General features: G+C 33.1%; 1 protein-coding gene across 5 annotated transcripts in view; it reads right to left on the bottom strand.

Annotated features, from left to right (window-relative positions):
* Positions 1-214: 214 nt before the first annotated feature.
* The window catches only part of TMEM161B (transmembrane protein 161B), a 69,210-nt gene continuing 43,845 nt past the window's right edge, over positions 215-25,579 (bottom strand). For 3 of the 5 annotated variants that reach the window (XM_032404032.1, XM_032404030.1, XM_032404033.1), the window contains 7 exons: positions 11,514-11,665; positions 10,939-10,999; positions 10,295-10,435; positions 7,539-7,652; positions 5,265-5,439; positions 3,863-3,959; positions 1,660-2,746 (listed from right to left, as the gene is read on the bottom strand). In XM_032404032.1, the coding sequence (XP_032259923.1) occupies positions 2,472-2,746; positions 3,863-3,959; positions 5,265-5,439; positions 7,539-7,652; positions 10,295-10,435; positions 10,939-10,999; positions 11,514-11,665 (1,015 nt within the window). In that variant the 3' untranslated portion in view covers positions 1,660-2,471. Of the gene's footprint in view, positions 2,747-3,862; positions 3,960-5,264; positions 5,440-7,538; positions 7,653-10,294; positions 10,436-10,938; positions 11,000-11,513; positions 11,666-25,579 lie in introns of all 5 variants that reach the window. The other 2 variants (XM_032404029.1, XM_032404031.1) reach the window with 2 other exon arrangements.

Raw genomic sequence — 25,579 nt, 5'->3', positions numbered from 1 at the left:
AAGGATTCCTAGTTAATTTAATAGAAATATAAAATAACTGACCTATGAAGCATTTCTATTGACTAGAGCCCAATATTAAAAAATATAAGAATTCTACTGGCCTAATTAAGAATATTAAAATATTATTAGGAATCATTTTGGATATATGTGTGTATACACACACACACACACATATATATATACACATATTTATAAATTATGTTGTACACCTAAAACAAATACTTCAATTATATCTCTATTAAAAAAATGTTATTTGGTTTACATAAAGTATAAACCCTTTACACTCAGGAACAGAATTTGTGTACAGAGACAAGATGCTTAAATAAACCAGTAGTTATAACCATCACTCTCTTCAAATTTGTTTAGAAAGGCTAAAAGAACCTAAATCAAACCCATTACTTAAGTTAATGTGCAGTTTGCACAAGTTCACAGTATACTTAGGGAGAATTCAAGTCTAAAAAGAGTGAATCAAGAGTATTTTAGAAATGCATGTTACTTCATCCAATAATAAATTCTAAGCCTTCTCTCCACCCCACCCCACCCACCAGATTACTCCACAGTACAATCTTTGAAACTCAAAATAATAAATTATAGTTTTTAAAATGTTGCTCTTTAATAAAAATGGTTTTAAGTATCAGGTGAGGTTCTTTTCAAGTCCAACATGTGAGAACGTTCACATACAAAATAAATGTCATACTTTCCTATAATCTTGTTAAAAGATACTTATTTTAGTGGATGCTGCTATCTCAAGATGTATTTGGAATGTTTCTTTTGGAAATACACATGAACTATCATTAGGCTATATTAACAATTCATATCAGCCGAAGAGTTTTATCCAACTTAAGCACTTATTACTCATATTTAAACATGTCAGCTAATTCCAAAATATTTAATCTATACCAAAAGACAGGAACTTGTCTGTATTGCGATTATTCAAATGAATGTGAACCACAAGCCTCAAAAGTAAGTCCAAAAGACCTTCAAAATTGCTTTCAATAGTGACAATAGCACTGAAACAATAGCACTAATATACAGCCTCTCAAGAACATTCTATGGAAGAACGTTTATCTATAAATTCTACTACTTGTTTAGAAAAGAAAACAAACCTTATTTATCTCTTATATTCATTCACCTTAAAAACTGAAAACTCTTAATTTTGGGTTTTACATAAACAAAGCATCAAAAAAATTTTTACTTTTTTTCATTTCCTATGAATTTATCGTTCAAATTACCTCAATTTCATTCTGTAAAAGAAAATATTAACATTTCTTATTCTAAACACTAATACTTAAAACAAATCCTATTTAACATGTGTTTAAATTATTCCTGTAGATTTGGTTAGTGGGAAAGGTTCTGATGTTTGAAAATGACAGAAAAAGAATTTTAATTTGGGAGAAATCACCCAAGTATTTTTAAAATTTTAACAGTCTCACACATAGGCAATGCAAATAAATTGCTTGATCTGATGAACTTTCAAAATGTATTTTAATCTCATTCCAAAAAGAAAGAAAATTTCTAGATACAAACACATCTCAATCACATTTAATATACATTCAGCAACTTAAAATATTATAAGGATCCAGTATTTTCACCTTTTATAATCTCAATATATTATATATTTAATATATAATATATATACAATACATACAGGTAGTCAGCAGGATTAAAGTAATTTTTTTAAAGTCTGATCAATATTGATAAATATCTTTAGACTATTAAAAGAACTGTATTTAGGATCACAGAATAAAATAAAATATGGGAGTTCCAAGCCTATTAGCAAGATTGCAAATGTTCATATAGCCAATCATTTTAAAAGATCCCTCAAGTTGGATAGAATACATTTTAAAACAATACTCTTGCTACTCTCAAGCAGCAGTACTTGTAGATATTAAGCATGTACATCTCCATTAAATTTAAAATTACTATGCAGCTTTCTTTACTGTAATATACAGTAGCTATTTCTTCCTTTCTGTTGGATTTTGCTATTGTTGTTTGAAGAGTGACTAATATATTACCAACAGAAGTGACTCTAGCTCCTTTCCCTCCCCGAAAGCATGGCTCAGTCTGAAGATTGTTCTACAGGCAGCCACTAGGAATATTGACAGTACCTTTATACCATTAAGAGCAATCAATCAATAACTGGAGTCATCTGAGAAGTTTCAAAGACTGCTAGAGGTTTCTGTAAACCAAGGTAATCAAAAGTATTACCCCTGTAGATAGCCCTCTCACATCAGTTAAAACAAGGAGTTAAAATTCCAATGCCACAGTATAGCAGTTAATAATCTACTCTGTAATTTTAAATATTATACCATTGATTCACCCTGAGAACACAGAGGAAGCATTTAAAACAAGATATTCTGATATGTTTCTTTCCTTTGTATTTGCTTTCTTCTGGTTTCCAACAGCCCTTCAAGGGCACAAATATTTCAATTCAAAGTGTGACTTGGATATCCTTTTTTGTTAACTGAGATTCATGCCACAGTCAGATACTGGTGATAGAAAAGCCCAAAAAGGCTTGTAGAAAAGAGACAAGCAGCAATCCACCAGGTCAGAAAAGACAGAAGTCCTCGAAAAAGGAGAGGAGTGAAAATATTTTTTAAGCTGCTCAGTGCCACTGTTATTTGTGTAACAGTTACCTTCATCTTCCCATCAGATGGTAATTCAGAGTAAACAGAGTTGGAGGGTAGACTATTATCCACTGGTAAGGTAGAGATAGATTCTGGATAAATCCCCCAGGAATGATTACCTAGAAAATTCAAGACAAAAGTAAAGCTTGAAGACTAACTAATTCCAAGACCTCTAATTAAAAAAAAAAAAAAAATCTTTAACTTATACTTGAAATTAAGAAAAAGAAGTTTAGTGGCATACAGATTATTTCACGTTGAAAATAAAGTAAAATAACCTTTTGATTAGACTACAACCTGGTCTTACCAGTAAAAGTACACTTAAAAGTCTAATTTACTTTTAATTAACTGCACTAAAATCTGGTAAAATAATAAAAATTTTTTTCCTTGTATAAAACATTAATCAACTACCTCTACTGGAGTGACAGGGACAAACTCAGTAACTTCTTAGAAATCTTTTCTACCTCTAGAATATCAGAATAAATTTCTTTCTCAGAAACTATCTATGATTTCAATGTGAGAGACTATTAATAGCTTCCAGAAAGTTTTTCATCGTATATTTTCCTATGTTGGATAGGATATGAGTCACATAATTTATAATTGAGCTACTTCTTTATGTTCCATAGATTCCTAAAGGCCATTTACATCTATCATCAGCTCTATAGTATCTACGAAGCCCACCCAAATAATACTTTTAGTTCCTTTGGGCTTCTTAAACCCCCACACTGGCTGACCGCCTGATCTAAGCAAAGGGAAATAATCAATACAATAATGGATAGTTCTCGAATAATACCACACAGGAACTTGATAGTTTAGTGAACAGACTTATAGGAGAACTTTGTTCTTCCGCTGAGAAATCTTTATCCTATCAATATCTAAAGCAGAACTCACTAAAGGATCCTGGATTCATGTAAGTATACAACTACCTTATAAAAACTGAAATGTTAGGCACTAACAAAATCTTCCATCATCTCCTTACAACACAAAGTAACTAAGTGCTCATTCAAGTTTCTCAGTAAATCTGGGAATTAATCTTTAGCAAACAATTCTTGTAAGTAAAGCACATTATAAAACTATACGAATCTGAAGATGATGAATCAACTTTTAAAAGTTTCCCGTGTCAAAATTTTAAAGAAAACAATTTTAAGAAGCATATTTCTTTGTAGGTAACAAAAAGCATTATTAATTATAGGCAGAAAGTAAAACAACACATTTCCCAGTTGCCAGGGCAAGCCTACCTAGTGTTTTCAAAAGCAGAGTTGTGTGAAGCAGCATTACCAGAGGTGCCACATACTGCAGGGCAATGACACAAAGGTAATAAAAGACTCGAGCCACCTGCAACCAACAACATTCTTAAGTGTCTAATACGGCTGACATATTATGAGTGAATTAAACTTTCATATAATTGTCAAAATGAATTGCTTAAGAGATAAGTAATCCCATCATGGGAAGGAAGCTAAACGCTATTAAGTTTGCACTTCATTATAAATGCCCCCAAACTGACTTCAGAAAGGCTCAGTTTAAAGATAAGTTTTTTTTGTTTGTTTTTTAAAGATTTTATTTATTTATTTGACAGAGAGAGACACAACGAGAGAGAGAACACAAGCAAGGGCAGTGGGAGAGGGAGAAGCAGGCTTCCCGCGGAGCAGGGAGCCCGATGCGGGGCTCGGTCCCAGGACCCTGGGATCATGACCTGAGCCGAAGGCAGACGCTTAATGACTGAGCCACCCAGGCACCCCTGAAGATAAGTTTTAAATGTGGAAATATTAAACTCCTTGAAAATAGTTCTTAAGTGGTTAATATAAATTGGAGAAAATAATCCCTTAAATTTAAATGGTATATTCACTTACATTTCAAATATAAAACAAAATGCTAGGATCTCTAGACAGACACCAAAAACATCAAGCTAAATAAAAATAACAGACTGAGTCATAAAACCCTCATAAATAAAAACATCAAGTCCCCATTCTATATAAACACATACCACTAAAATTTGAGGTAAAATTATCATAGAGAGAACGAAAATATGTTAAAAAAAAAAAAAAAAAAAAAAAAAAACCAACTGTCTGAATCTTGATGAATACCCTGACTATGAAAGAAAGTGAAAAACAGAGCACTCAACACCAAATTTCTATAAAAAAAACCATGATCCGGTTATACAGATCCAGTTAACTATAATGGTGGATGGATTCCTAGCCCTTTCCTTCTCTGGAATTCCCATTAAGTTAAATATTTACATTTCATCTTTAAATACTTGGAATAATGTTACACGGAATTAATTTAGCCACTAGAACTAGTATTTCCTACCCCATAAGTCTTAAAGGCTAGACAGTAACATATTGTAATGTCTTCCAAATCAAATGGGGGTCCCATTTAGCAATAGTAGATATACCACAGCATTGCAACCCAAACTGTATGATACTTCAAGTACTAAGGCAGGAAGAGGACTTGAGACTCTTTCTTCCCTTAGCACCAAAATCAGATTGAGGTCTCTTCAGTATCTGTCAATTTAAGATTATGCCATATATTTAATGGCAAGAGTACTGTGGGATAAAATTACTATTAAGGTAAATTAAATGCTTTGTTTTCTTACAATACAGTGCTTGCTAGTCTTCGTTGTGACTACAGTACGAAACTTACCATTTTCTGTAGCTCAACTGTACTTATTCGCCCTGCTTCTTTCTTCATCTGATCCACACATTTCTGGGCTAAGTTTAAGTAAGCTTGCAGGTGACTGCGCATCATGGCCAACCGCAAAGCACACAGCAGGATTATTAACCAGAGTCGCAGAGTATCGAATGTAGCTTCTGTCATTCTACAGATCAAGAAGTTGACATGGTGCTCTCAAAGACCAAAATTAGCATGCTAGTTATGTGTGTCAGTGTTCACCACATAAAATATAGGATATCTACACTTAATTACAGTTGGAGATATAAAACAAAAGTATCCCACTTATACTACAGGCTTACCTATATATAATAATTTGACTTGTATAACAGACCTAGACAGATAAACATATCATGAAAGTATAGTAGTAACAGATATGTATCTACAAGAAAACTGCAGGAAGTACCTGGGATCCTCTTCGCTATCTACCCTCCTCCATGGAAAAAAAACTGGTTGTGAAATGAAGAGAAAAGATGGGTGCTCTTAAACTGGAGAATAAGAGAAAGAAGGAAACTACAGAAGACTGCCTGGGGAACTATCAAGTCAACAACCCATGCCTAGAGTTTTGTCTGATTATATAGATATTTGAACAGGATCTCTCACTCTGCTGACTTCCTGATTGGGATCATAGGAAAACCAGAAATTCTGATATATTATGGAGAAATCAGATGTCTCAGATTCCTCTCCAACAAGTCATTTAACCTATGTGCTCGAGCTGGCTCAGTTGTGAGCAATTCCTCAAGACTAAGATGAGGATTCCAGGTAGAAGGTATACTCTTATGATGTTTTTTTCAGTTGACTGGAGAGGGCTCCTTAAAGGACTTTAGAAAGAAGAGGTAATTTCTGATGTCCGGTGATTACCGTAACATAATAAAATTAAAAAAAAAAAAAAAAGACCATGGTTTCTCCTTTGATAAAAGGTAACACTGTGAGTAATTTGAAAGTAACACCTATACCATGTTCCTTGTCTATTCTAAACTCTAGCACATATCAGGCGCTTAATATAGGATGGCTATAATGTGTGAAATTACTTTTAAAAACATTGTGAATCTGTCAAGTTAAAATTACCATTAAGACTTACTTGTGTGGGGGGAAAAAACATTACAACCTCAATGACTACTTCCCTAGTTCAATAAGATTAACTCAAAAAAAAAAAGTCATGGTCATCACTGATTACATACTCTAAGACAAATGTGTACCAGGATCTAAAAGAAATACATAATATAAAATGTATACTGTGGAGTCAATGACTTGTCAAGGTTTTCTACTTTAATTTTGATGAGGCAGAGCAGTGAAAGAAACATTGATTAAGCATTTACTTCCAGCTGGTTGCATTACATGCATTCTTTCATTTAATTCCAGTGATAACTTTGTGAGGTAGATACTATTATCTTCATTTTCCAGATGGGGAAACAGAGGCTCAGTGAAGTTAAATAATCTCCTTCAAGTGACAGTTTCAGTGAAGATCAGAACTGGGGTTTGAACCAGCTTTGTCTGAATCTTTCTATTACTCTAACATAGTTCCACAAGGCTAATGAGTTAATATATCATAAGTACAGTTATCAGTACCTTTTAATAAATTGTTTCTGTGTTTCCTTACCATCTTCTTCTGTTAAAAGGGGAAATATGACCTAATATTAGATAACAATGTTAAGGCATTATTTTTAATGTGATAGGTATGATGATAATATTATGTTGGAAAATGTCATTTCTTAGAGGTACATACTCATGTACTTAAGGGTAAAAATGTTAGATCTCTACTTCAGTTGAAAAACTACTTCATTAAAAAAACAAAACAAAAAAGGGTGAAGCAAATATGGAAAATATTAACAACTCTTATAGGGGCTAAATATGAGTTTCATTTATACTACTTATTTTATCCTCTGTAATTTTCACAGTTAAGGAAAAAAGAACTGAAGAAACTATCTTAAAAATAGGCCCAAAAAACAAAAATGTCAGATAACAACTGGACATTAAGTGAGAAGGCAGAAAAACTTACAAGTACACAAGATAACTGTTAATGTGGATTAATAATCATTCACATTCGTTAATGAAGATCATAAAAAAGTTACATGATGATTTGTAGCTTCAGTTTTAGAACACATCTTTTAGCATTTCTATTAATGTTTTAAAAATACAGTATCCTAATATTATCATTAAAAAACTTAAAATACAGTATATACCATTTCGGAAAACAGTTTTGATTCTATAAGGAAACAAAATTAGCCCTCAAATACCCATACTTACAAAGGGACACTTTCTTTACCCAATGGTGGGTTCATAATGTAGTCTTTGGTGATTGGTTTTACCCAGAGCAGAACCATAAATAAAGGAGCCAAGAAGTTGATATGAAGTAATGTTCTGAAAGTATGTAAGAAATAAATATAAAAAGCCAGGAACAAAATACACTAATAAACTACAGAAACTTGGAACTTACAAAATGAAGGTAGAAACTTATTTTCAGTATTCTGTATTAAGGTACCACTGTCATCATTATTTTCTATTTATCATTATCACTTGACACTGATTTGAGCCCCTGCAAAACTACCTCATTATCTGAATTTCTCAAATGAGAACATTTAGATTCAGGAAAGTTAAATGACTTGCTCATGGCAATATTACAGGTTAAAGGCAGATGTAGCACTAAAATCTAAATCTGTTTGGTTCTATCCTAGTGTTCTTTAACTATCCCCTACTATATCCCTGATTTAATACACAGGTACTTAAATGACTAACTTTATACAGTCAATGAATCCAATGGATTTTCAGTATAGAGGCATCATCTTTTGACACTTTTTCAATGCAAGCCAAAACAAAGTGCCTCCTTATTATTTACAAGTAAGAGTCAGTGATTAGCAAGGTCCATAATACTAGAAGGCATAATATAACACTGTTAGAATCATAAATGGTTCACATATTTTTATTTCTTCACGCAGTATTATGAATTTCCCTATCCTATACATACCAAGAAAATTTACATCACTCCACAAAGGCAATATACCTAATACACCAAAAGGTTTTAGGTCTGAGTTATAATTTCATTGTTAATTATTGTCCCAAGTTTGTATCCTACAAAGACAGATGACTGTAAAGACTGTTCTTATTTCAGAAAAAAGACAAATTCTTCTATTTTATTACCATGTCCTGTTTTCAGGATCAACCACAGTGAAGGGCTAAACTGGAGGGTTTTAAATACACACACATGCATACACACACATTTCAAAATCTTCACTACAGTGAAAATGACAGTGATCTATGTGAGGAAAACAGGGCTGCGTCAGAACACTTGACAGGGTAAGGTGGAACTTTGGTTCTAAGCTCTGGCATTAAAACAAGTACTAGTGCCTGGCCATGGGGCTGAGGAGAATGCTGCTCTTTGTGCCAGTCATGCTATTCTCACACCAGAACAAGGTTGCCCACACTCCTGTATCATGGCAAGAGTGCTACAATACATCCAGGGGCTGCAATGAACTGAAAATAAAGCTCCAAACCCCAAAGGGGAAAAAATCTTAAAAAGAAGCTACATTTTACTGAAAAGGAAACTAAGATGTGCTCCCTCCCAATCCTAAACCACCACTAAATGCTTTAAATGTTTTTATAAAGTGATCCTTTCATCCCCCAGCCTGGGTAAACCACCGGTGTGGGGGAAGAAAGCAGCAGTATTAGGTATGCAGTGTTGCTAGGGAACACTCTAGTATCAAGGAGCAGCCCACAGCGGTTTCAGTAGCTGGTGAAGGGCTCCCCTCCACCCACCCTTTCAGCTTATTTAAATCCTAACACTGGGTTTAGTGGACTCTGAAGTGTGTGTGTAGAGAGGAGGGGGAGAACGAGGTTTTGTTTTAAAAGAAGCCATTAGAAAGATGGATGGATGTTGGGAGAAAGGCAGGATGTAGCCAAGAGCATGCTGAGTAAAAGGAGGGGAAAAAAGAGGGATGAAGAAGTGGGTACTGGGAGGTGAGAATAGGTAAACGCGTGCGCACATGGGCATGTACACATACATGCGCGCGCACACACACACACATAAAATATGCAGAAAAATGGAGGTTAAGGAAAAAACAAAAAAGATTCAAAATTAAAATAAAGGAAAATGACATAGGTAAGAGATAAGAATGTGAAAAGACTACAGAATCAGCATCATTAAATACAGGGTTTTAAGAGCAGAAATGTTAAGAAAAATGATCAGAGAAACTCAAAGATTATATATACATATATCAATGGAATATTCTCAACTTGGGCTTCTACTGTAAAACATAAAGAAAGATGGAAATTTGGGTCTGGATATGAATTGAAAGATATAAACCTGTCATTCTGCCAAGGTGTCTAACATCAACAAAAAACATCTATAACAACCATAAAGAATATAGTAAATGGGCTTTGAACTATATGTAGAGATTCAAATATGATTTCTCCATTTGAGAACTAAAATAGAAACTGGCAGTTAAAAGTAATCTATGATATTTAATACTGTACAGTATCAGCACTCCCCAAATAAAATAACGTATTATTTTAACAAGAGTCTCATAAACCGATCAGTAATTTAGGAAAAACATACATTTCTTATGTATACAGAGTTAACTTTCAAAACACTTTTAAATAAAAAATTAAATTATTTAATTAAAATTATTTACATAAAATTTAAATATTTTAATGAAAATGTTCTAATTTAAGAGAATTACCATAGATCCTTAGTTCAGCTGTAGATGATACTACAGTATTATAAACACTGACTTCTGAGTTAAAAAGAATTAACATAAATACTGATATTTCCTTTTTTTAACAAGTAAAAAAGAAATTTAGTAATTGATGTATGTTTTTAATCACAGGACTCAAACTTTAGAAGTGAATAAAAGAAACCTGCTTATAGAAGAAGAAGTAGTGTGACATCAAATGGTTATTTATTAATTTTCAATACAATAATTTATTATTTCATTACAATAATATACCTTCATTAAGATGGAAAACATATATTTATCTGCATGTGCTTATGTACATTTTCCGCTTACTGTGTAATTTTTTCTGTTGCCAAATTCAGGGCATCCAGATGCATTTGAGCCAGTCGTAATCCAGGAAATGTCAAAAAAGCCCCAATGAGTGAACAGAAAATAGCCAGGAAAAATTTGAAAGTAAGTTTTGAAACAGGACCCCTAAATAAAATTTAAAAAAAAAAAAAAAAGGTAGTAAGTTCTTTAACTTTCTAGGAATTTCCTTTCCTCTAATCAATTACTTTACAAACCACAATAATAGTAGTAACAAAAACTAAGTAAACTTTTACAAAAAGACTGCTCTTACTCAATTATCTATAATGGATTTTGGTGCACTGTAAACTAAATCAGGCATCTCTAGCCACACTGGTAACAACCCAACTGCATATTCAACATAGAATTTGATATACGACTCAGATATAAAGTTATTTAATCTCTCGTGGCAGAGGAATTAAATCAAATAAGAGCAAATCCAAATCAGAATTCCATCAAACATACTAACTTTATACATATGTAAAAATTATGAGTGAGGATATTTCTAAAAGTCCTACTTAAAGAACTCTTTTCAAGGATTAAAAACACAAAGCCACTTACAGTAAATGCTTTTTTACAAAAAAATGAAAAAATTTAAACTTAAGTGATACTTAGTATTTTTAAAAACTTACTGAGATTCTAAACCTTGCTTTTCAAGAAACTGCATCGCACTATCTGAAAAATTTGTAAACCCTGCAGGGAAAAAAAAATTATTCTTAATACAGAATCTTTCTTTGGAAATAAAATGTTAGGAAACAGAACATCTTAAATCTTGAAGTGACTAGCTTAGGCTCTTTCATGTGCTAATTAGTATGCCATAATGCAATAAAATTTGGTTATTAGCAGGAACAGTCTTTGAAAACATCCCTTTGATATCTGTACATTCCATAAGTGTGCATAAAATTTGCATCAAAATTTGCATCTTTATCTATGTGAGTAAACTTCAGCATTGCAGAAACTTAAACTTAACTAAGGAAAAAATGAGGGGGCAGCATTTTTAGAAGCAGCTAACAAAAAGTTTAGCTAAAACAAAAAAAAAAGGAAGATTAAGAATAATAAAGGTTAATTATTTAGAACATTACAGAATATACATCTCAAACCTAATTTTAAAAACATATCAAATATAAAACATAATTAAATAATGAAGTAAAAAATATTAACACTTGATAAAGCAAAACTGATTTTTAAACTTATATAAAATGATTACCTGTTTCAAGTCCAAATTCCAGATAGTTTTCTGTTACAATCAAGACTGCCATTGCTTTCACAAAGAAAAAAAATCCAAAGGTAACACAGACTGATCTTTCACCACCATCTTCTACTTTAAAATAGTGTGTAGTTAATGAAAATAGAACTTTGCTGCAGAAGAAAAAGTTCAGGAAAAACCACAAGTAACTGTGGGAGTTAAATAGAACCATCTTTATAGGACTTAAACTCCAATAAAATCTGACTACAACGTTTATTTTGAGTCTACAACATGCTTATCTACAAGGTGCCCTTTGGAAGGAAGTGAAAAACTAACGAAAATCTGATTAGTCTTCCAGGAAATAGGACATAAAAACAAAGCAAATTTTAGCGAAGTTTATAACATTTTTAAATTAATGAAAAGTGCACATATACATGTTAAGCTGTAACTAGGGAAAGAATGTATTTCTATTTTATCTGATTCAAATTTTACTAGGAGGTTGTTATAATAATTTTATGAAACAGGTTCTCAGTGACATGAAAAGCCAAGGTAGAGGTTATTTTAGGGAACTACCTTTTCTTTGGCATGTTCTTCAAATAAATTATATTTAGAATTAAACACACACACGTCACAGAAATCATCTGTAAATCATCCAATAATTCAAAATTTGAGAATCACTAATAGCTACTGGTAAGCTGGTATCATTTCACAGATTACCATTAAACAAAAAAACCTAGAGAAAATAAGTTCCAGCTGAGTACTCAAAAACAACCAAAGGTTCAACATGCTCAATTATTTAAAAAAATAAAATACTTTTATGTAAAAATATTAGATTATTTTATTTGAACTCCCCCACTCCTCCAAACAAGTGATCAAATAAATATCAAACCAGTGGATGATGCAAAGCTAGAACTCAGATTTCCATTATATCAAATTGTCTTGAAAGCATAAACCTGCCAAACAAAATAAGGTGCTTGGCAAAAAAAAAATCTAGAAAAGCAACTTTCACATCAACTATATGTCAAGCATGGAAAATAATAACAGCTGTCACTTAGTACTTGCAAGTGCTAGGCACTACCAATTAACTCATTTCATCCTCACATTAGCTAACTATCATCATTACTTTACAGATTTTAAAAAACTGTGGCACAGAAAAGAAACTTGCCCAAGAGCACATAGCTTAATTAGAGGAAGTAAGGATTTAAATCTAGGCAGTCTGGATCCAGAATGTTCACTTAACTTATTATACTGCCTCTTCTAAACTGTATACAGCACCTAAGTTATGTGGTAGTTTAGCAGTAACACAAGAAACCTAAAAATAGAGTCGCCATGAAAGATGTGAATAGTTCAAACATTCTCATGATCAGAAGACTCCTTCTTGAACAGTTGGGAAAGGGTAAGAACTCTCTCATCCTTTCTGCTTAAAAAGCTGTCCTTTTTTGCCCTACTTAAAAATGGTTAATAAACTTATTACCCATTCTTTTATTTTTTTGGATACTACCTAGAATATTGGATATAAATGCTTCCCAGCTGCTCTTAGTTAAGGTCCCCTAGCCTAAAGTAAGACAACTTAAAGGTAATAAAGACAGATGACTTTTTGGCCTTTTTTCAAATGGAACTTGAAATAAATCTCTACTGGAATGTAAAGTCCATTATATCAAGGATTCTTGTCTCTTGTTCAGTGCCAAGAAAAATGCCTGGCACATAGTAGGTACTCAAACAATCAGTGAATGAATTCTGCCATAGAAATGTTTTTACATGGCAGTTTAGGTAAGCTGAAATAGTATTAATTCTATGCTTCAAGGGTAAATAGATCTTTGAAGAATGATATAAAAAACAACACTGTTTGCCTGGGACAATATATTCAAAGTAAAAAAAAAAAAAAAACCTCAATGTAGAAAAAGTTTTAGTCTACAGATCTGTCTTTATTATTGGTAATAACAAAAATATAAATTATTTACCACCCATGGTTATAAATGTAAAGGACTGCCTGGGTTTTATAAAGGCTATGGTTTTGTTTTCTTAAGGCTTATTTAGCGGATAGTTTCCCCTTTAAAATGTAAAAAAAAAAAAAAAAGTACAGGAATAGCTCATCTTTACCCACTTATTCCAGAGCAACCAGGCCCCCAGAACAGTATGTGATGGAAAGTATTTTATTAACACCCTTTACTCAGCTCATTTTTCAGTGAGTATCATCCCCTTCCTGCCTTTCACTGTTCTCATCTCTTCTCATCTCATGTTATTTCCACTCCAGCTAATCTCCTTTTCATATAAATCTCTTCTTTTTCTTAAATACCATGATGCAAGATAAATACTTTCTCTAATCTGTTTTCCTAATTACTTATTAGTAATAGTGCTATTTTCTTTGGAGAACTATGGTCTTGTATGCTATGTTACCGACAAAATGAACTTTCATGGGCTAATATTGCCAGGGGAAATGCCATTTATAGCATTATTTCTCTAAAAAAGTATTACTTTACTTCTAAGCATTTTAGAACAATCTACAAATTAGTTTGGAGATACTACCTACAAATCGCTGTACTAGAAACTGATTTCAACTTTTTTTTTTTTTTTTTTTTTTTTATTTATTTATTTGAGAGAGCGAGAATGAGAGAGAGAGAGAGAGCATATGAGAGGGAGGAGGGTCAGAGGGAGAAGCAGACTCCCCGCTGAGCAGGAAGCCCGATGCGGGACTCGATCCCGGGACTCCAGGACCATGACCTGAGCCGAAGGCAGTCGCTTAACCAACTGAGCCACCCAGGCGCCCTGATTTCAACTTTTTAATGTATTTCTTCATAGACTGTAATATTTTTATGCTAGTCTATAAATAAAATACCCAATTTGCTTCTAAGATAAGACAAAACCAGATAATGAAAAGCTAGATGATAACCCCTGAACTTTTTTAATAAAAGACTTCTGCATGTTTTCATATTTACTATAGTGAATACCTGCTTTAGAATATATATAACCAGAATACACATATAGAACTTCAGCATACAACTTCTGAAGTCATTTACCAGGTATTTTAAATGTCTTCTTATATCCACCATAACTCAGGTTAAATATATTACTGGTTAAGTATTTGAACAAATTACTTCTTTAATGTAAAAAAATAAGACTAATAAACAAGCAAACACCATTAGTTTGCAATTATTACCTCCAGCAAATATACAGCACTCTATCACAAAGTTATCTTGCTCAATTTAAGTCTGTAGTACTCTGGTTATAGAACAATAGAGAAATCTGAAACTCTACTGAAGTAAAAAAGCTAACCCACACAATAATAGATGTCAGTTTCTATGATACTGAGCACTAAGGGGGAAAGGGGAAGCTAAATTATTTTTATAAATCCTCAAGTCTTATAAATCTGCAAAACTGACAATCTCTGCAATTTACAGTAAGAATTTCAAGAGTGATATTTACACTGCAGTTCTTATTTCGCAGTGTGGTATTTTGTGATATTCCATGTGTTATCCCTTCACAATTCTAAAATCAGACAACATTATTGTACAAGTTTTCCCTAAACATGTTTGTCAATCTTTTTCCTACCTTGGCTAACAGCTACTAAATATTTATAAGCAATAAGAGTGTATCGCATCATTGCAGAAGTTGGCATGATTTTGTAATATTCAGCTTAAGTAAGACTGTCAAATTGATAGGATGTCAATTTCAATTAAAATGATTAATGAGGGTTTAACAAAGCACTTTTAGGTTCCACATCATTTTAAGATGTAATATGAATTATTTTTAACTTTTCTACAACTTAATCATTACATACGTTCTACCTCTATATTTTTCTCCATTTCTCTAAGAATATCTTCATTTTAGAGTTTTTGCATTTATGTTCTCACATCAAAGACAAACACTAGTGGTCTACAGTTGCTTAAAGTATAAAGACTTTCTAAGGGAAAAAAAAAATAGTAAGACTATATACCCAACACAGGGCCCTGACAGAAATCAAGAGTCTCCAGCGAGGGGAAATAAAGGCAGGATCTGCCCCACCATCAACGCAGACCTGTTCCATTAACCTGGGTGAAAATATATTGTTTGTAATGAAAGATGCTTCTGAGAGGAGCTATGTGTGCATACAGAAAAAAGCTACAAAGCATTAACCTAAACCACCTTGCATAATCAAAGCTTGTCGGACAGTTTTCTAATTAACAAAAGTAACAAACACATTGTAGCTTAAATTTACATTATGATTTAGTTTTTAGTAGTTCAATTACTGAAAACTATAAAATTAAGACTTCTCTGCTTAAAACTTCCTAACTTCTCAGAGAAGTACTACACATGTAAGATCCTATTATACAATTATTTTTAAAATAATGCAATTATAAAAGCATAACCTCATTATATCTATGATTAAGTGATATTAATCACTTTATTAAGAGCCGAACCCAGGTTAAAGTGTGATTATGAAAGCAAATAACAACAACCAAAAAATCTGACTTTTTCAATAAATAGGACTACTGAAGCTTTTCCCCATGCAAATCATTGTTTTTTTTATAATGAAGTAGAGAATCTCTCTCTGAGTACCAAGTTTTCTAAGCAAGCAAGTTAGGAACAATTTTACAAGTCTTTTAAACTTCATCTTAACTTTCAGCATTCAAGGAGTGATACACAAAAACAGTTTAAGAGTGATGATGAAATTCTAGAATACAGATGCTCCAATTTTTCCCTCTAAGATATTCTGAATCCTGTGTTCCTTACTCATTTAACTCTTCTCCAAAACTTGAAAATAAAAGAAACAACATTGGTGGTTCATTTTACTAGTATCAAACACTATAGGTCCATCTCTTTCTTGGCATTATAACGAAGAGTTTACACACTGGGAAAAAATAAGGAAAATGGAGTAAGATTAAAAAACAAATACAACCTTCCCCTCCCTGCCAAATCACAACGTAACTGCTTTTGAGATCTAGCTATGATCTCTCTCACTGCCTGAGGGCCCTAAGCCCAGGCTGGAAAAACACTGCTTCATTTTTACTGAAAACGGATACGAGAATCTAGAGACAATTTCCAACTCCTTCACTTACAATGAAAAGCAAAACAACATCTTAGCCAAAAGTGATATCAAACGACCAAAATGAAATTTCTCAAATATTACACCCACCGCAATTCTTTGTTACCACAGAATAATTAAATTACAAAATATGTCAACACTAAAGGAAAGAAAATAACAAAATTAGATGTAATCTAATCCAGGCAGGAAGCATAATCTTCCTTATATCACTACTACCTTAATATATTAACCACCAATACCTAAAATGTTATAACCTCTACATCCTCAATTCATATTGAATACTGGATGAATCTTAAAACCAAGTATCTATTGAATCCCATATTAGAACAAAACCTTCCCATAACCCACAGTGTAAAATACACATACAATATTCTGAAATGTAACATTATGATCTGGCTACACCCATATCTTCAAGCTTTCATTCATCAGTCCCCAAGCCTCTACTTAAATCAGAATGGTGTGTTAACATTTCCTAAAGGTAACAGCTATACTGTCTTAGAGATCACAACCTGATATCTGAACTACCTTATTCCCCTCCCTCTACCTACTCAAAGACTCAAGCTCCACATCCTTTATAAAGCTTACCATTAACTCTCCGGCCCAGACATTCTCTCCCTCTTCTGAACTCACAGCAATCACTACTCTAATTCACCTGGTATGTATATCATATGCTATCTTTTTAATTTCTTTTTTTGAAGTAGGCGCCATACCCACCGTGGAGCCCAACGCAGGGCTTGAACTCATGACCCTGAGCTCAAGATCTGAGCTAAGAGTTGGATGCTTAAGCGACTGAGCCAGCCAGGCGTGCCTATCATATGCTATCTTGAACTATAGTGTAACATAGATGGAAAGAAAGCATTCTCTAGATCTAGGCTGCCTGCCTGAATCTTGGTTCTACTCTTACTAGGTGATCCTCCATGTAAAAGTTAATTAACCTGTCTCCAATTTCTTCCTTTGTAAAAAGCAACTAATACATCTACCACCTCAGAGGGCTGTTTTGAACATTAAAGATTTCTTTGTAGTTTTTAGCAATAACGATGTTTTCTACATAATGGAATAAAATAATGGACTTCCAATATCAAAAATTAGTATGAGAATGTCTACAAGGACAAAGAGATTATACAATGTTAAAAAAAATTAAGTCAATTTTCTTTCATATACAATTCCCAGTTATACTTAAATCTTCTAACCTTTTCCATGAAAATCTAATCTAGGAGGTACAATATTCTACAAAACACAGCAGTGTCATGTTAGGCTGAAAACAGAGATATAAGCTGACCTCTCTAAGTAGAAATTGGATGCCCAACTCTCCACTTCCTGTGCAGCCAGGTTACAAAGTTCACTGTGACTCCAGCAGAAGATGAAGATTTAGGCTCTGAAGAAACTGATTCTGAAGTACAGAATTTAGATTAAGGCAACTGTATTGAAATCAGAACAAATGAAAGCCTACATACTCAAAGGTGTTCTCACCTTCAAAACCTGTGCAGCAGGCTCACACCCTCAGGCAAGGAGATTAGACTCTCTTCTAGAGAAACCAACAGGCCCCAAAGAAAAGTCCAATAGATAATGACATTATGGTCTACCCAGAACAAAACTAGCTTCAGCATTACCGAGTTTTAATCTCCAGGAAGGCTAACCAAGCCCTATGTTCATACAGTTTCCAACTCACTTGTAGCGTCTGATGCTTAAACATGAAAGAAAAGCCAGGAATCTACAGACATTAAAGCAGGGATCAGAAAACTTTGTTAAGGTACAGATAGTAAATATTTTAGGCTTTGTGGACCATCAACAGTCTGTAGCATATTCTTCTGTCGGCTCTTTAATCTTTTTAAACTACCCTTTAAAAATGCTAAAAACCATTCTCAGCTCAAGAGCTATACAAAAACAGGATGCAACTCAGATGCAGCAGGCCAGTTTATCAATCTCTGTATTAGAGCACAGCATCTTATGTAAAAGAGAAAAAAATAGCATTGGGGAAAAAGTAACTTGGAGAAACGAAAGATGATACAGGCAGGATAAACATTTTTTACATATATTCTTATACATAGATATCTACATATACCTATATTTCATAAAGCTATTTCATTAGGCTAAACAAAAATCAATAGAACAGGCAAAATAATTTTTTTAAGATTTTATTTATTTGAGAGAGAGAGAGAGTGAGCGAGAGAGAGAGCGAGCACGAGCCAGGGGAAGGGCAGAGAAGCAACTCCCCACTGAGCAGGGAGCTGGACGTGAGACTCGATCCGAGGACTCCGGGATCATGACCTGAGCCGAAGGCAGATGCTTAACTGACTGAGCCACCCAGGCACCCTAGGCAAAAGAGATTTTTAAAAAATAGGTTTGAAAGATAAAGTTGAGGCAAAGTTCCATCAAGCATAAAGGGTGACAAAATGAGAGGATCAATCTAGGAGGTACAGTATCTGACTAACAAAAGTAGGGGACAGAAAGAGAACAGGGGGTGGGGAGATTACAAAAGAGAAGAAGTTATCAAAGACAACATAAAAGATATTTCCAAATTCAAAGTTTCCAAAGTAAAATAGCCTACCAGAAGCCCAGCACAAAGAATGAAAAAAAGATTTCCAACAGGGTACGGGATCATGAATCTTCAGAAACCAGACAAAGAAAGAGAATATTGTAAAAACTTCCTGAGAAGAAAAATAAAACAAATTATATGCAAAAGATTACATATCATGACACTGTACTTCTAACAGTAAAGTCTGTTGAGAACAATGAAGCAACATCTTCAGAATTATGAAGAAAAATATTGATGACCTGGAATTCTGTATCCAGGTTAATGAGAGTACAGAATTAAGACACTTTCCAGACTGTAGTCTAAAACTGGTGACCATGAATGTACACTTCAGCAGAAAGCTCCACCAAAACATTTGAACAAACCAAGAAAGAGAAAAACACTGAATTCTGGAAATGGTAAATTAAACTTGGGAGAAAGGCAAAGAGAATTCCAAGATGACAACAAAAATAAGTCCCAGAATGATGGCTGTCTAGCAGGCCTGAGGGCAATCCCTCCAGCTAAAAGCTAGAGAAGGGAAGTCTCCAGGAAGGGTAAAAAGGTGGGGGAACTAATACAAGTTATAAGCAACCTTGTGGGAAACAATACGGAGAAGCTAGTGGAATTAATAATAAATACAAAGAAAAAAGAAGTAAATTTTTAAAAAGTAATGAAAAAAATTACAAAAGAAGCTATAATACCTTATAATGCTTACATATGAGTAGTATTTACATACGTGTAATAATCACTGAATATTGACACTTTTCAGTAAAAACGTAAAGTAATTAAGAACCTAAAGGAGAGGAAGCAGAGGTTGGCATAATTTAAGAAAGGAAAATCCTCACCTATCAGAACTGTCGAATTAACAGAAGTATAAGCATTATATTTAGAAACACAAAGATTTTTACAAGCCAAAATAACCAGCTAAAACATGAACAGAAGTGGCAAAGGGGATCAGGAAGCAGACTTGGTTTTCAAGACAACATGTTAAGTACTTTTGTCTATATAACCTATGTGTATATATTGTTTGACAAAAGTTGACATTTTAAGAAATTCAATCTAGGTTTTAATAAAGTCTTGATCTACAACATATCCCCAACTCCAGAAAAAAGGTACATTATGTCCTGGAGTTTAACAGAACCTAAACAACTATGAATTCACAGCATAAAACACATATGTATGTTTTACTACCTTTTCGATCTCATGCACTGAAATTATTTCAACGTCCTATTAAAATATAGTGAAGTGTTAATGGTAATTAATACTAACCAACTGTTAGAAATGCTTCAATGCTATGAAACACTATCATCATAAAACTGTATGATTTCAATACAATTTAAACATCCACTGGCAAAAACCTGATGTATACACAACCCAGAAGAGAACAGAACAAATATTTAACTTATTTTAGAAGTAAAGAAGTAAACAAGCAGCTTTTCCAAGAGTTCTATTCTCCCTCCAAAAGAAAAATATCTGAGTATTTTCCAGCAATAACACATGTGCCTAAAACTTTATTCCTGGACAAAAGAATTAGCAAAGAGTTGCTGAACGAACTGAAGTCTATCATGGGATTTTATTTTGTAGAATCTTCACCATGTTTCAACTCAAAACTCAACTGCTTGTTTTACCAAACTTTTGAAGCAATGTGTATTTTATTCAATTAATATATAATAAGCCCAAACTTATTAAATCGTATAAAGTAGTAAACTAAAGAAAAACTTCCTAAGAAGACAGACTTTCGTTAGCATTTGACATATCAGAATATAAACTTGGCTTATTTTTTAAGAGACAGGAGAAATAACTACACTGTGGTACCCTCTTTAGAGTTCCTGACAACCATGGTAACTTTTATTTTGAGATCACTTGCACAGACTGTCTATACTAGCTAAGATAGTAAAGTTTTTTGTTGAGCTACTTACCAAATTTCTCTAATACCTATATATAACAAAATATTTTGAATTAAGGAAAAAAAGTTCCTTTTAAGCTCTAATCCCATGATATGCTTATTAGCCATAAGTTATTCATATAGAAAAATACATAATAGACTATACCTGAAATACTATAGGAATGGCTTTCAAAATGAATTTCTCTTAGTTCCTTTAAATCTGTTCTTTCTTCATAAATTGTCCACAATTTCCAAGTAAGTATGATATACTTACTTTTATCCTTTCATATATAATACAACCTGATAATGTAAATAACATTATTATACCAAAAAAATTAGGCTTCTATATTTACAGACATGCATAGCAAAAAACACTAGGTAAAGATAGACATTTCCTGATTTATAATTTAATGGAAATAATGGTCAAGTGCTTTATGAGTAAACTCTTCCACTACCTTTATCTTGCTATTATCTTCATAGATCATTCTGTATATTAGACTTTCATAAAGAATATTAGTAAATATTCAAAATTGCATATGCAAAACTACTGATGCAAATAGTCATTTTCTTTTAATAATTTTTTTTCTTTTTAACCCCTCAGTCCCAGCTGAATGAACCACATACTTTAAAAGCTAACTTATTTTACTTTATAAAATCTCAACCTTTGAAATAAAAAGAATGTTAGGGATGGGATAAACTTTTTTCTGCCACATGGCTGACATTTTTAAAGTGCTAATTTAGTGTCAACATTTTTTGCAACTGGAATTAAGCAACTATACATGCAAATACCAAACTTTCAATAGGTAAGAAAAATCAAGGACAAGTGGAAAGATTTAATCAGTAGGAAATATTTTAAATATATTTATCTTCAAGCTGGAGAAAGAGCTTTTAAATGATGAATAGGCTTAATTTTTAGATCTAAAATGGCAAATTTCTCTCAGATCTAGGTTAACAACTTAAAGAACATCTACTTACCAAGACACTGTTTCAATTTAGTTTGTACTTACATTGTTTTAATTCTCATATTAAGAAATTCTCATATTCTCATATTAAGAAAATGTCTTCTATACCCTAACATCTTGAAATTATTCAAAGATTTATCAATAGAAATAGAAAGAGATCACATTATGAGAATAAGTATTTTGTTGCCAATACACAAATCTAATGGACATTATCCTAAGAATAAACACGAAGGTTTTCACAGAAGTTTCTCAAAATTCTTTCAAAAAATTTATATTATCTTTTTAAAATATAACATGTTTCCACTCAACTAAGTCATTTTCATGTAAACTGAAAGTTTTCTACTCCATCAGATTATAGTCTTGTTTTTGTGACCACTAACAAGTTTTTTTCTATTCAAATGGCTAACCCTCCTACATCTATTTTTATATAAGAAAAAGCAACCAAAATACTGAAAACACATTGTACTTTGCATTGTCACTGCAAAGAAGCCTAAAAATTATACCAAGAATCTGCTACAGTACATACACTGAAAACAAGTACATTAATCCTTATGACCTATCAAGTAAAATCCTTTTAAAAAGAATTGATCCTGTCTTCCAACTTAAAAAATAAAACAACCAACTTGGATAATTTAAACTAAAATATTTTTTCATATTTTCTTAGAGAAGAAGATTCAATTACTTTAAAGAGAAAAGAAACAGAACCTAAATTTCTCTCAGAATTAAGCAAAAAAACTATTACACATGTTTAAAATTTGTCCCACAAGAGCTTACAGCCAGCCTCAACCTAGCCAGATTGTGAAAGGAAATAATAGTCATGGATTTTTGAGAGCATATAAAACATAGGTTTCATTTAACAATATGAGCAAGCAAACAAAAAACTATTAACTAATCATCTGGATTAAAACAAAGCAAAACAATGAAGATTATCCTTAAATTTTTAGGTGTAGAAGGAAAATTATCACTTCTTAGCTAAAAGGGAAAAAAAAGTCTCAATTATAGATTAATAAACCAGAAATACTGGTTTTATGTCCCAAAATAAGTTCTCTTTGTAACTCTAGGTTTCCGACCTGAAAGGCAAATAAAGTGGCAACACTGGTATCACAGAAGATCTCCAAAAGTTGTAAAAGAAACAATCTTTGACAACACCATGCTATGTACAAATTTTTAACCAAGTAATCTGGCTTAGGTTCAATAGCTTTTACTCTGTTCCTTTCTCCCCAGGAGACTTGATAGCTTATGCAGTTCACTTCAGGGTTTAGTGTTTCATTTTTCTTATTGATATAAAGCAGAACATTTTATAAAAACGAATACAGTAATTTAGAATCCTTTAAGGAATTTAGAAAAGGTGACCAAGTTGTGCTGGTTTGCTATAGTTGTCTATTTCCTACAGCAAACAAATGCAGCATTTAATTTGCACACCTTAATTTACAAAACTACATACAGAACTCAATATTTAACACAGAAAACCTTAGAATTTATTTCCATTTAAACCATTCCCAACTTTTGGCATTGTATGAAATCTGCATGTCTGGCAACCAAGGCAAATTAAAATTTTAAAACATAGCCTTAAAACATAATAGGGTTTTGTACCTTAAACTATCCACATTGTAATATACAAGCAGTGTGGAAATGTGACTAATGATCCAGTCCTTTAACCAAATATAATAGGACTACTGAGAAGCTTTATCATTCTTTGTAGAACAGCTTTCTTCTCACTCAAATTCACGTAATTGACTCAATATTACTCTGTGATACAGCTTATTCATAAGAAAAGGTTCTTTGGGAAAAAAAATCCATAGATTGTAGAGTATTTTAATTTTTAGAAGTTTTACTTTCACCAAAGGATAACTGAATCTTTTGTAAGCATCATTTTTACCTTTTGCTTTTCCTTTATTCATAAATGAAAATGATATACTTCATATTATAAAATCAGTAGACATTTCTCCAGTGACTCTAAGACTTCATGCCATCATGCAGAAAAGACAATTAATACAACTGTTCCATCCTCACTCTAAGGCTTTCTTTACCCTTTATCTTCCCCATACCATGTAACTCAGCATAAATGGACATGGAACACACACACTTGATCAAAGAGGTGGTTAGAATTACAAATAGGCAAGGGAGTAAAGCTGAGAATGAGGATGGGTTTAGGAGTGAGGCCAAAAGGTGTGATAGCTGAGATCCATGTACAACTCTGTTGAAACAGAAAGCAGAGCTGATGACAAGAGACAGCCCAGTTTTAGGTACCAGGGTTGAAGATTTCAGCATCACACATTTAAAAAAAACTCATTCCTGGGCTTTTAGAACTTCCAAGATTCTGTATAAGTTATAACTGTGGTCCTACATGAGTATGTCAAATAAAACTGATGGGGAGAAAAAAACAAAATGACCATGTAATGAAACAGTTTTCTTCTTCATTTTTAAGTGAGCCAGTTGTTTAAGTTATACATGTCTAAATTTGGGACCACTTTAACAAAGGACATTTTATCAGTAACAACTGCAGAGAATTTCTGAATCAACTGATGTATGTGTGACTCTGGAATTAAGTGGAGCTATTGTCCTATGTAATCAATGGAGACATGTGTTTGACTAATAAGTAGGCTACATACAATAAGGAAATAAAGAGAAGCTAGACAGAGGTCACTGCAGTTATACACTGTTCATACGGTGTGAAAGGCAAACCAGATGTTATAACTAAGATAAAAGACAGGCTATAAACAGACTCCTCCCTGATGTTAAATCTGGATAGCTGGCAGTGAATTCTGGTTTCCTGCATACCGCTGAAGGCAGTAGGTCATTTTCTCACATGCTACAAGTCTGAAGGAAAATCACATACCTAAACATACACACAATTCTCCTTTCCTCCTTCTTCCCTATCCCCTTTGTGGAGGGTTAAAGTTGGCAGAAAATAGCTTGGATTCTGAAGCCCTTCAGCACTTTCTGTCTTCTCTAGGATGGCGCGAGACAGCCAGCTACCAGATTCCCGCAGAGATGCTATTGTCTGGAGCATTTCACGAGTGCACTACTTAAAACTAAGCAGAGCCAGTTCAGTGCTGAAGACTGTGTGGGACCTTTGCTCTTGCATTATTAGGCATTACTGAATGAAATGAAAGATGAAATTTATTCACATAATAATCTGAGTAGCTCTTAAGAGGTACATTTTTCTAATTTCTCTGGTAAATAGGTATTAAGGGTTGAGGAACATTAAATAAAACTGGGTATCAAGTATGCATTTCCACATAAATACCACAAATACCATTTTAATATCCTACCACCAACCATGATGAAAATGAGGAATATTCCTAAATAAGCAGTATTTCAGTGAATATGAGAACTCAAAGTATGAAAAAAATAACACGGCATGTAGTCAGCTAGTGCTAATTATCAAGTTAAGATACGTTTAGTGTGTTTATGTAACTCGACGCTTACGGCTGGGTCTTTATTCTGACTGCATAGTATTTTTACATATTTAACACTATAGAATTAAAAAGTAATATTCTAATTGCTTATCAACTTAATCTTTTTTTTTTTTAAAGATTTTATTTATTTATTTGACAGAGAGAGAGAGAGAGGAGAGAGAGCAGGAACACAAGCAGGGGGAGTTGGAGAGGGAGAAGCAGGCTTCCTGCCGAGCAGGGAGCCCAATGCAGGGCTCGATCCCAGGACCCTGGGATTGTGACCTGAGCCGAAGGCAGACGCTTA

Source organism: Phoca vitulina, unplaced genomic scaffold (assembly GCF_004348235.1).
Source record: "Phoca vitulina isolate PV1807 unplaced genomic scaffold, GSC_HSeal_1.0 scaffold6, whole genome shotgun sequence".
Lineage (NCBI taxonomy): Eukaryota > Metazoa > Chordata > Mammalia > Carnivora > Phocidae > Phoca > Phoca vitulina.
Note: the sequence above shows the minus strand (reverse complement) of the source record. Positions and strands in the feature narration are given on the sequence as shown.